The sequence below is a fragment of the Poecilia latipinna genome, unplaced genomic scaffold (genome assembly GCF_001443285.1).
Source record: "Poecilia latipinna isolate Pla-1442-1.1 unplaced genomic scaffold, P_latipinna-1.0 Scaffold2628, whole genome shotgun sequence".
Lineage (NCBI taxonomy): Eukaryota > Metazoa > Chordata > Actinopteri > Cyprinodontiformes > Poeciliidae > Poecilia > Poecilia latipinna.
The window spans coordinates 54966-66989 of NW_015115244.1; the positions used below are offsets into that span (position 1 = coordinate 54966).

Below are 12024 nucleotides of genomic sequence, written 5' to 3' on the forward strand. Positions count from 1 at the left end.
ATGTATGCAAACAGAAAAATGTAAAACATCAAAAATGGGTACCGTTCTGTTTTTGACATAACCAGAGTTTTGTTTGATTTTTGAACATTCTAAAACTGGTTACAGACTTTAAATGAACAGGAAGTGAGTTCCAAACTGTAGATCCTCTCACACTTTGAGCAAAAGTGGTTCTTCAAAATGGGACCTTACAATTTCCATCCAAAGCTGCTCTGATAGATCTGCTATTGCCTTGCAGTCTCTGTATGCAGTCACTTGATGGTGTATTCGCAAGTCCATTTAAACACTTAAAAATCAATTTTAAAACGTTATAATTTAGAAAATTTGTAAAATCCAAAATGCCAAATTTAGCCAGGTGGTGGAATCTAATCGGCTTTTGATGTAAAACCTTTAAGGCTTGATTATACAGACTTGCTAATGGTTTGACTTGCTAATGGTCAGACTAGTCAAACTATAGTTTGACTAGTCTGAGACCAGACAGTAGCTCCGTAGGTAAAATGTGAGGATCAGTGAATTCAAAAATATCTCTGCACAGTGAAGTGTCAAACAGTGTCTAATAATTTTAAAACAATTTGTATTCGATCTAATAGTTTTGCAGATTTTATCAACATGGCTCCTAAAATTTAACTGAGCATCCAGAATTATTCCTAAATATTTTTCTTGTGATATTGTTCAATAGGGTCCCCATTGATCTGAATATTCAAGGACTGTAATGATGTTTTCTTGATTGAAAAGCAAATCACTTTGTTTTCTTTGTATTGAGAGTTAAGCAAGAATCCTTTAGCCATGTTGATAATCTCTGCAGACTGTTCTGAAGTTTTTCACTGACAACAATACCGCTTTTGTCCGATGTGTAAACAATGGTGTCATCAGCATACATTTGCAGATTGACTTCAGGACAAATTTCAGGAAGACTGTTAACATACAAACTAAAAAGGACCGGACCTAAGATGGTTCCTTGTGGAATCCCTGTTACCATTTTGCCGAAGATTTACTGTTATTAATGACAACAGATTGTTCACGATCTTTCAAATATGATTTAAACCAAGACAATGACCGTTCTAAGAAATTAAATGATGAAAGCCTTGAGATCAGTAAATTTAAGCCATGTTTATAGAAATCGGGTAAGAAATAAAGGCGCTGCGATCATTTTTTGTGACACTCATGTTCATCCTGCATTGGAACAGTTTGGTTTTGTGGACAGACTCACCGCGTCAGTAATGGCGCCTGCAGGAGCGTTGCTAGCGTTAGCGGCTTATAGGCCATGTCCAAACCAGTAATGTATATAAATGGAGAAATTCCTACTGTAGGAAACCTACGCTAAAATCTGTTTTTGTTGACTTTTTGTGAAGAAGGAAGTTGCACTGGTCTTCTTCAGAGGTTTTGTGTCGATTTCTTCAGTAGGTCTTGGTGCAGTGCCACCACAGGCAACAGGGCGAAGAGGTTTTTCAGTTAGTTTGGGTCGTTTGTCACACTGCAGTGTAAATTTGAACTACAGTTCTGAAAATGTAGCAAATGTTGCAATTTTAGTCCCCAATCAAACAGTCTATCCGGTGTGAAAACAACCTGAAACTGGAAATTACATGCAAGTGTTTTCCTAAGCATCAGAAGAAACAGAATAGAACTTGAGAAATGTACATAATTGTCTATTAATGAAAATTAAAGCCTATTAAAGTTATAGCGATTATTTCATGAGAGAAAATGTTGCAGACCCATTAAAAAACTCAAACCTATAGTGGCTCCTCTCCACCTGATGCTTGGCAAAGCCAAAGACTAAAATGCAACTGGCCTGATTTCCTTCTACAAACTGATTACATGTAATCAGCTCAGATGGTTTAACGTTTTAACATGCTTTGCTTAAACTGCACTGTATTTATTTTATGTTATCAAACCTTTATTTCACCAGGAAAATCCCATTGAGATTAAAGATCACTTTATCAATAGAATTCTGGCTAGTATGGCATTGATCCAAGGATGAGATGGATTTTAGTTGTGAATTAGACCAGATGTGTAAAAGTATATCTAAGAGATACTACATTTAATATTGTGAATCACAGAAAGTAGATAAAAAATGTGATCCAGTCAGCTGTTGGAGACATTTGTAGAAACATTTGAACCTCCAGCCTTGTGTTTTCCTGCTGCTTATGAAACTGACAGAAGAGGTGAGGGTTGAGAGGAGGGAGAAATGGAGGTGTAACTGTCAGTGACGGTTACATCACCATAGTGACATCACCATAGTGATTCATTGATGTGAATAGTCTTAGTCTACATGTAATTTGAGTTAATCCATCTTTAAAGTTAAGGTTTTCTCGCACACCATGGTGTTATAGGTGGAGTGCCTTACTGCAGCCCTGTGTGTGTGTGTGTGTGTGTGTGTGTGTGTGTGTACTTTTTTAATGCCTTGTGGGGACCCAGAAAACGCTGACCCAAAAATGCTGTTTTGACCCAAAAATGCTGCTTTTGGGGTTACAAGGTGTGAATTGAGTTTTGTTTAGGTATATATGGGTTAGGATAAGGGTAAGTAGTTAAGGCTGTAGAAATGAATGGAAGTCAATGGAAAGTCCCCACAAAGACAGCCACACAAACGTGTGTGTGCGCGTTGCCTTCAGGCATTGATTGTCTATGCCAAACTGAAGTCGTAAAAGCAGCATCATAAATAGTCTGTGCGTTTTCAGTGTTCAACTGCAGGGTTGCACAGCGAGGGGCTGCTTCAGTTTAGGGGACAGTTAATGGGGCATTTAGACATTCTCTTTTACCGGAGAGCATCAGTGAGACGCCTTCTAGAAAAAAATTGGTTTTAGTTCCTTTTTTTGGCCTGCTGAATACACTCTAAAATTAAAAACTATGTTGAGTTACTGTCTTCTGAATACATGTTGGAATCAATTTGAATCCCTTTCTTGATTCCTTCTGGATGTGGTCTGCTTTATCTTTGGTTCTCATCTGTTAGCTGAGCAGGTGTACAGAGCAGCTTGAGGAACTTCACACCATTAACTGTTGATATTTTGTTGCAGCCAGTCAGGTTTGGGTTTCAGTTTTCTGAACTCCACCATGCTTCTGCTAAACAGCTTAAATCATGTGAACCTGGAAACAATTCAAACCTCCTGTGTTCAATGAAATACTAATGTTGTTCCTCTCCATGCAGGTGACTCTGCAGGTACTAAACCAGTTGATCCAAAAGATCAGGGAAGATCTTCCTAACCTGGAGGCAAGTGAAGAAACGGAGCAGATCAACAAACATTTCAACAACACGTTGGAACATCTCCGTCTGCAGAGAGAGTCTCCAGAGTCCGAGGGACCTGCATACGAGGGATTGGTCCTTTGAAACCAGTAAAGTTTGCCCTCTGTTACATTTCAGGGAGCTATGAAAATGTATCGCTATCATATTGTGACATGCATCTGCACACGCACTCACTGAGAAGCATCAGGTAGGCCAGAAATAAACAGAAACGTAGAGGAGAGCTAAATCACTCAGTCTTTCGTGTTATTGTATTTTCCTTTGTTTTATTTACTCATTACTTTCTCAAATATATATTTTTGTGCAGCTGGTTAGATCAGTAAATAAGCATGTCAGTAATGCTAAAATTCTCATTCCTCCTAGCTGATAGTCTGACAGCTGGACACAGGCCGTATACGTTTAATGCCTGTTGCTGTGAGAAATTATCTACCGAATTGAACTGTGGTCTTCTAAAATGTACAATTTCACAGCTTTTTTGGTTATTTAGAACGTGCCTGTAGCACAAAATGTTCTTTCAAACTACAACACATAAAATGTTTTTGCTCCAAGGAAAAGATTCCAATTTACAGGTTTTCAATTAAAATGTAATCAAACATTTGAACAATGAGTTAATAAATAAGAAACACTGCATGATTATTGTTTGTAATAAATAAACTAATTAAATGTAGAAAATGTCCTTGCTCTTGTTCCCCTGTACTTGTGCTTTTTCTTTTTTAGCTAACCAGTAGTAATGACCTGTTCTAGGTTGCCTCAAACTAAAGTTCTTTCAGTCAGTCAAATCTCTGTAATTTGAGCTGTGTAGTTCATGAACTAAAACCAGTTTGGTTGGTTACGTTTTTCCTAGAACTGTGAGCTTCTGAACATGTTCATTTTTGTTGTTCATCATTAGGCAAGGCTGATTATTTTACCATTAGAATGTGTTTAAAACACATTATTGATTGATACATGGTTAGAATGGAAGTCATTGGGACCAAAATGGTACTGAAGGTAAAGTGTATATACAAACTGCATATCACTTGTTCTACATACCTTACAGTGAAAAGGTATATAGAAATGACAAAGAAATTTTAAATTAAAACCAAATCCTTGCCAAGTTTTATGGAAATTACCTTTACACAGACGTGGATACTGAGAATAAAAAAGAACAAATAAGGATGTCCCACTTTGGGTCACCAAGGCATCTTGAGCATTAAACTGCTCATAAAACATTGAACTAATTTATATTAACACGGATGGTAATGTTGGCTAGCTAAAGTATCAATCTTTGTAGTTTGATGCTAATTTTGTGATTAATTTACCTTAATATAATTTCACAAGAGACTAAGAAAAAAGCTTAAAAAATATTAGCAATATCAGGTGTGTGCAAAGTGTTGCAATAATGATAGTCGTGTGGCATCAATCAACAATGATGCAAATAAAATGCCAGTACTCAAAAAAACAACCCCAACCTTCAACATCAAAAGCAGTATAGCAAAGTTTACATTCATATTTGATTAAAAGGAACCATGGTTATTTATTTAAAAAAATAGCCCTTATTTGGGAAATATTTATTTTAAATGTAAAAACAATACAGTAATAATACTGTAGGTTATTTAGTTTTTATAAATTTTAAAATATTTTCACAGGAATGTTGCCATGTTTTTCCACACTGCAATGCATTCTGGGTAAATGACTAATGGTCCAACGTCCTGGCTCCTCCAGCCAAAAAATGTTTAAGCCTTTTTAATTTGAACCGCAGCGCACTGAAAACGATCGGAACGTAGAAATAACAAGAGGTGATGAAGAGGAGGAGCAAACAGAGGAAGAGGACAGAGTTGGCCGTAGGAGCTGATGTTTTTCTGCTGCCTTCAGCTTCGTAAATGAAACAATGAATGACACTCACCTCTGGTCACTGTGTGAACAGGTGTTCTGTTTTGGAAAACAACGAAGGACCTAATCTGGACCCTGGACATTTCTCCACAACACTTTGTGCCATTTATCCCAGCAAAACCAACAAAGGCTCTAACAGCCAACGTTAAGGTAGCGTTAAGGTGATCGCTACCTTAATGAGCTAAAAATAAATGCTGTGCTGCCGCTGAGACAGGAAGAGCTGGATGCTCTTTGAGATGCTAACAGGAGCTGTATTGCCTGCGGTATTGACATCACTGATCCGACCGGACCCATGCAGGTCTGGTCCATGTCGGTGGTAACAAAGTCCGGTGTCACTGTTGCCACCACTCCGAACACAGCTGATGCCGAACCGGACACAGCTCAAAGCAAAAACTGAAGCCCTGAAAAAGGTTATCATGATTCATCATGATTGCTGGGAGAAACGTCAAAGACAAGCAGTGCTATTGGAGCTATTGCTGCTGGAAATGCTAATGGAGCTAGAACACGGTACTGTAAAACCACTACCAACAGTGAAACAAAATTCAGATCCTGTTGCCTAACTGAACACAGAGCTACAGAAGTACTTACCAGCTGCTTGGTAAATAGCAAATCAACCAGTCAGATTGCAGGAACTACTTCAGGTGGAACCCAATGTAGATTGGCTACATTACCAGAATGCCATGCTGGATGCTCCTTCTTTCTGCTAAGAACAGAAAGACATTTGGCGAGAATATTGAGGAATAAAAACAGGAAAAAATAAAAGTATTACTAAAAACTAAACTTCTAAGCACAGGTCTTTAGACGCTTGAGTAACCGGAAAACACTGTAAGCTTGTATGATCACTGCATTCTGCCTGCATTTGTTTTGTTTCATGCATATTAACTAGAAAACACTGAGCTTAAAAAGCATTGAACAGGTCAGCAATAAATAAAACATACATTTTTTTGAAAAACACAAGTTTAGAGGGGAAAAATCAATTGTTTCCTGAGAAGTTTCGAACCCCCTTGTATGGAGCCCTCAAAGGGACATGGGGAAAACTTTTTTCTTTTGCGTTCCCTCGCAATAATCACTGATCAGTTCCACAAACTTATGATATAAACAGCAACTTTCCGTAAATAGGAAAGAAATATAAATACATCTTAATTTGGACTATTTATGAGTTATTATTATAGCAGGGTAATCAGTCATCTGACTGTTTTGATTGTGTCTCTATTGTGTTGGTTGTCTGAATGGTTTAAAGGGCTGCTTTCAGTGCTGTTCCATCTTTGACTTGACAGACATAAACATGCAGTAAATAAATCGACTTTAAATCCGTTTTTTGCACCAAAGAATTAATAATAATGTAGCCGGGGCATATTCCTCTAGTCCATATATGGAAGACGCTGTGACAGAGCGCACCTGGCTTGTTAAGGAGACAGGTAATCAGCATTTACATTTAAAAGCGGGTAGATCGCTGAGGAGATAGGATGCAGGCTGATGACTCGTGCAAAGGTACGTTTAACATTGATCATGAAGTGAGTTCAGAATTTATGTTTGATTCTGCCACTGATTGTCGTAGGAAACGCCCTTTAGAGAGTGATGTCAAGAGCACCGTTTACTGGTTTCACTTTAGAGAAGGTAAGGGTTTCTTATGATTTATCTGGCTGGTTAATGTTCTTGTCTAACTTGATTTCTTTTGTGTGTAGGTTGGCCTGCTACTGTTTCAGTTTTTGATTTGTTTCAATTTCAATTTTTTGTTTTACTTATTTTTAGATGGTTATTGTTGATAAAAAAGAACTTTTCTTTTTGGGGGTTTTGTTTAGGGAAAGGGAGTTTCTGCTGCAGCCCTCTGGCTAGTTTTAAACTGGACCTATGCTGTCCCTGGGTCCTAGGCTGTTTTATTTTACTGAGGAGACTAGTGGAAGGGGAGTTTTTTTTCTTTTCCTTTGTATTCATTAGGGATTTTTGTGTGAATGTGCTTTTGTTGGGGAACACTTAAGTGCATTTAGTTGTATTTGTCTTCTTTATTATTCCTCCCCCAAACAGTCAAAATTTTATCTAATTGGGTTTTAATTATTTTTCAGCTTTAAGGATCAGGGCCAGCATAGACTCCCACTTTTAGTGTGGTCACTTGGTATAATAAAATAAATTGACTATTTTTGCTCATAAAATATTTGTGAATTCAATAAACTGTTAATCTGCAGCAGTGCCTCTGTCCATTTTTACAAACTTATCTGTGTGATCTGGTAAAAAGAGGATCTAAAGCTGTACCTAAGGTCACAATCCTAAACACGTTTTATTATTATAAAACAGGGCAAACTAATGGTGGTAGTCGGCCGCACTGGGTTAACTTGGGGAATCTTATCTGTCTGTGTATCGATCAACTCCAAACCTCTTCTTTGTTCTGTCACAATTATCTGTTAACTCCATTTTTATTATCATGCTCCAAACTTGGCGAGGACTGATCACCCGCTTCCTCACACACACAGCCAGCACCACCACTCCTTCCCATTCATACTTGATGACGTCACACCCACATCGACACGCCCACCACCAGGTGTCAAAGCCGCTGCTCCTGTCATATCAATAATTACTTATTTCATTCATATTGCTGTTACAGAGCCTCAGTCAAAACGTGTTTATTATTAACTATTTGGTGGAAAACGATTTATTTACTGCATGTTTATGTCTGTCAAGTCAAAGATGGAACAGCACTGAAAGCAGCACTTTAAACCATTCAGACAACCAACACAATAGAGACACGATCAAAACTGTCAGATGATTCATTACCCCGCAATAATAACTCAGAAATAGTCCAAATAGTTTGGATGTATTTTTATTTCTTTCCTACTTACGGAAAGTTTCTGTTTATATGATAGGTTTGTGGTGCCTTTCTATACTAAAGAAAAAGATATAAAACGTCAGATATTTCACAACGAGATATTACATGGAAAACCCTTACATAACTTTATATTAAAGCATAAAGTACGGCGGCCACCGTAAGAGGCTTACAGTATCAATTATGCCGCATGAACTGATCAGTAGATTTTTGCGAGGGAACGCAAAAGAAAAAAGTTTTCCCCATGTCCCCTGGAGGGCTCCGTACCCATGTAGTCCAGCAGGTGGAACTATTGCACATTATAGTTGGTATCACATTTGTATTAAGACACTAGAAGAAGAAAAAGAAATTGATCATGATCCTGGAAGCAGACGAAGCCTCAGTCTAAGATAACATTTTTCAACTGCATGGCTCGGTGTTACTGCGGGATCATCAGGTCTGATCCGGTACCGGTCCACGCGACTCAGAGGTCTGACTTCGGCTCTTCGTGCGTCTGCGGAACTGAAGGACCATGTCGGCCCACAAAACAAAGAAGGTTAAAATGGCAACTAAATCCTGTCCTGAATGTGACCAACAGGTCAGTTTGTGTACAACAGAATATCTAGTTCTGATTTCTTTCTCAGCCAAGAGCAAGTTCACCATTGCTGGGGAGAAAGAAAAATATAAAATTTGTTCTGGATAATTACTGTATAATTTATCAGGAGGACAAAGTTGGATCAAAACCTCGGTAGGTTGTCTGATGTTTACAGTTCTAAGGGATTTAAATGCAATCTAATTAAGTTGTCTGTTGGAGAGAAATCTGGATCCTCGCCCCTTTGGGTTTCTTTATATGTTGGTGAGATGCATGCTATGCTTTCATATACAGTGAGTGACACGTTTTTCTATTTGTCATAGCCTTCTTGTTGGCAACAGTCCAAATAATGACACATTTAAGTTGCATTTTAAAAAAATGTTAATTCACAAAATGCATTTTGTTTATATGTGCACAGTTTCATTAGAACAGCAGAAATGCAGGTCCCAAAGTGTTGCAACTCTTCTTTTCTCTTTTGTGACTGTGCAATTTTATCACCAGTGAACATTTAGTATTTGGTAGATTGTCACATCGTGTTATCCTAGGTTATACCATCAGAGAATGAGGATCAATGATAAACTACTGGCTCCAACCAAAGAGTGAACAATAAAGAGTTAATGTGATCCTGCGATGGTGAGAGTCAGATTTTGAGGCTTGACAACACCCACATGCTTTGAAACAACAAAAGATAGTAACTCTTGATTGCCAATATTTCAAAACAATACAACTCATTTAGAAGTCTCTAACTGGAAAACTCTAGAAGAAGTATACTCAAATGTGTTGAAAAGAGACAAAAGGTGGTTTTCATCCAAAATTGGCCAACTTCCTCTGCGATGGGGCCAGTGTTCCAAGAGACTTTTTTTGTAATTCTTGAGAAGTTACATGTTTACCAAATTTCATAATCCTAGGTGAAAATAAATATGGTTTGGTGCTGATTGTTTTAATGCTTCTAGCAATTAAAACAATCAGCCTCACTAAACTCACTAATGGTGAGTTTAGCTTTACTCTAAGCTCTAGTGATCTACCAATACTTATGCAAATACTGCATAAATATTCATTTATGCAAATATTTGGAATATGCTTATATATTTATGGAGTATTTTGGTGTATACTGCATAAATATTTGCTTAAATATTTATTTATGCAACTATTTGGTCAAACGTAGACTTTTCAAAGTAAAACATTACACTTCCTACTCAGAGCGGTCTAGTGTGATGTCAAAATTTGACCACTGATCTTTTCTTAGGGACCTGAAAAGAGCGAATCAAAGGTTTTGTACCTTTTGTCACTTTCTTTGTACGACTTATAAAAACATTTATTGTATTATAACATGCTCAGAAATTTATAATTTCTACTAATTTTAATCCCCCGTGCTCTAAGGTCATGCTGACTTAATTTGAAACGGATCAATTGAAACCAAAATTGCAAATTCTATTCAAGATGGCTGGCTTCCTATTTGTTGTTGAAACTTTTGGGGTAAGTCTTGGAAAGGGCACCAAACAGGGTTTTGAAAGTTGCCCCAGCGGTGCTGTTAACCTATTTTTATACTGCATTCTTTTGTGCAACACATGGTGTATGTAAATTTCACTCATTTATAAAGTTTGGTGAATTTTTGTATATGTGTGGGCCTCTAAAACGGCAATTAATTTTCAGGAAAACAAATGTAATTGACTGGACCTTCGCAGCCCTTTTGCTGCTAGGGCCTAAAAAAAAGACAAATGCATTTGTAAATTACAGTAAAAATTGTGTACCTGTTTTGCTGGTGGCATATATTTTCAATCCCTCTTGAGCATCATGAAAACATCGTTTAATATTAGCATTATGTAAAAATCTGCATTTTTTTTTTACAGATTCCAGTTGCCTGCAAGTCCTGTCCATGTGGTTATGTATTTATCAGCAGAAAACTTCTAAATGCAAAATTCAGTGAATGTCCTTCACCAGCTATTACAGGTAAGGTTCACCTCACCAAACACATGGCGTAAAGCATTCAAGCTGGTGGCTGGATTTCCAGATTGAGAACGGTGCAGACTGTCTGTCTATCTCAACCCAATTTTAGTTAATGGTGTATGGAATTTAAAACAAGTGGTGCTGGTCATATGTAGCCCAGGCTGGGGAGTGATTGCAGCCTGGCATGAGGCCGCAATCAACCTCATGGCGAGTGAGGACAAGATGGAAGCCATTGAGCAGTTGGTACCCATAGGCGTAAATCTCCGGGGGGGATCCAGACCCCCTCAATATTGGAAAAGTCTAAAATTGTCCCCCTGCCCAAAAAAAAAAAAATCACTGAAGAAACATTTACATTTAAATAATATCAATATGAAAAGGCAAAACAAACCAAGAACAAACTAAATCTGCCATTTATCTCAGGAAAAAATAAGAATTAATTTTTAGGCCCCCCCTACCATTATTAGAACAATGGTTCAGTCCAAAGTGTAGGAGGAGCAACTCCAGTAAGTAAATACTTAAAACAAAAGACATGTAAACATTTTATTTCCTTTCACTACTCAATAAGAAGAAACACATTAACAATAAAGATCAGATTGCAGTTCGTTATTTTCTTACTTTGACTGAATCATGAGTTGCTCATTAGCAAAACTGCTACACTGCTTTCATAGACTTAAGCTTTTTTTGTCAAAGGTAGCAAACATCTCATTCATATTTAACTCTTTAAGTTTTAGTTAATTAGAAGAGTTTGAAACAGGAGGGAGGAGCTGAGCAAGTGGACCAGCTCAGAGTGTGGGAGCCGAGAGCAGATAGAAAAAAAAGAAAGTTATTTATTTCTCATTATCTTCAATACAGAGCGTTTAAAACCACAAAATAAAATCTGAATATTTTTCTATATAAACCCTGGTGCTTTAAGTGTTAAGTGTTATGTGTAAGTTATGATACTTCCCAGATATTAATTTCTATTTACTTATTTGTTCTCAGTCATTCAGGATGTGCCAAAATTAAAAAAGGGTTAAAAATAAAGCAACTTAACAAGTTATAATTTAAACAGCCCATAACTTGAATTGGGAGCCATTTCAATAAATCATTGTTTATGGGGAATTTTAATAGTTACTCATTAAAGCTTTTTTATTTAGAACCTTACATTTTTGTAAAAATGTAGCAGAGATTAGATCATTGAGACTGAACAAAATTCATATCTAAGCAACATTTGAATGTTTTTTTTTTCTCAATAGGCTGATTAAAAAAAACACGTTTTTCTAAGTAGGATCATTTTTGATCCTGCAGCTTGAATGTGGTTTAAAAACTTTTTAAACCACATTTTACGTTACTTTTCACTGTAACTTTGCCGACCCCCACAAAATTGGTCTTAAGAAATTTTCCTGTTTATGGTTCCCCCCAATAATGAGATGGGATCTACGCCCTTGTTGGTACCTGCAGCTTTATTTTGTGCCATCTGCCATAAAAAGTGAGTCTGTTAAAAAATAGCCCTTCATACAGAGCAGAGGTCTCATTCTCACGGCCCGTGGGCCAATTACGGCCCACGGGACAATGTCTCGTGGCCCCCACCATGATATGAAAGTATAA

General features: G+C 37.3%; 1 protein-coding gene across 1 annotated transcript in view; it reads left to right on the plus strand.

Annotated features, from left to right (window-relative positions):
• The window catches only part of vps35 (VPS35 retromer complex component), a 36148-nt gene extending 32286 nt beyond the window's left edge, over nucleotides 1-3862 (plus strand). Inside the window, exon 15 of the mRNA XM_015020659.1 lies at nucleotides 3140-3862. Coding sequence (XP_014876145.1) covers nucleotides 3140-3319 — 180 coding nt within the window. The 3' untranslated portion in view covers nucleotides 3320-3862. The remainder of the gene's footprint in view (nucleotides 1-3139) is intronic.
• The last annotated feature ends 8162 nt before the right edge of the window (nucleotides 3863-12024 follow it).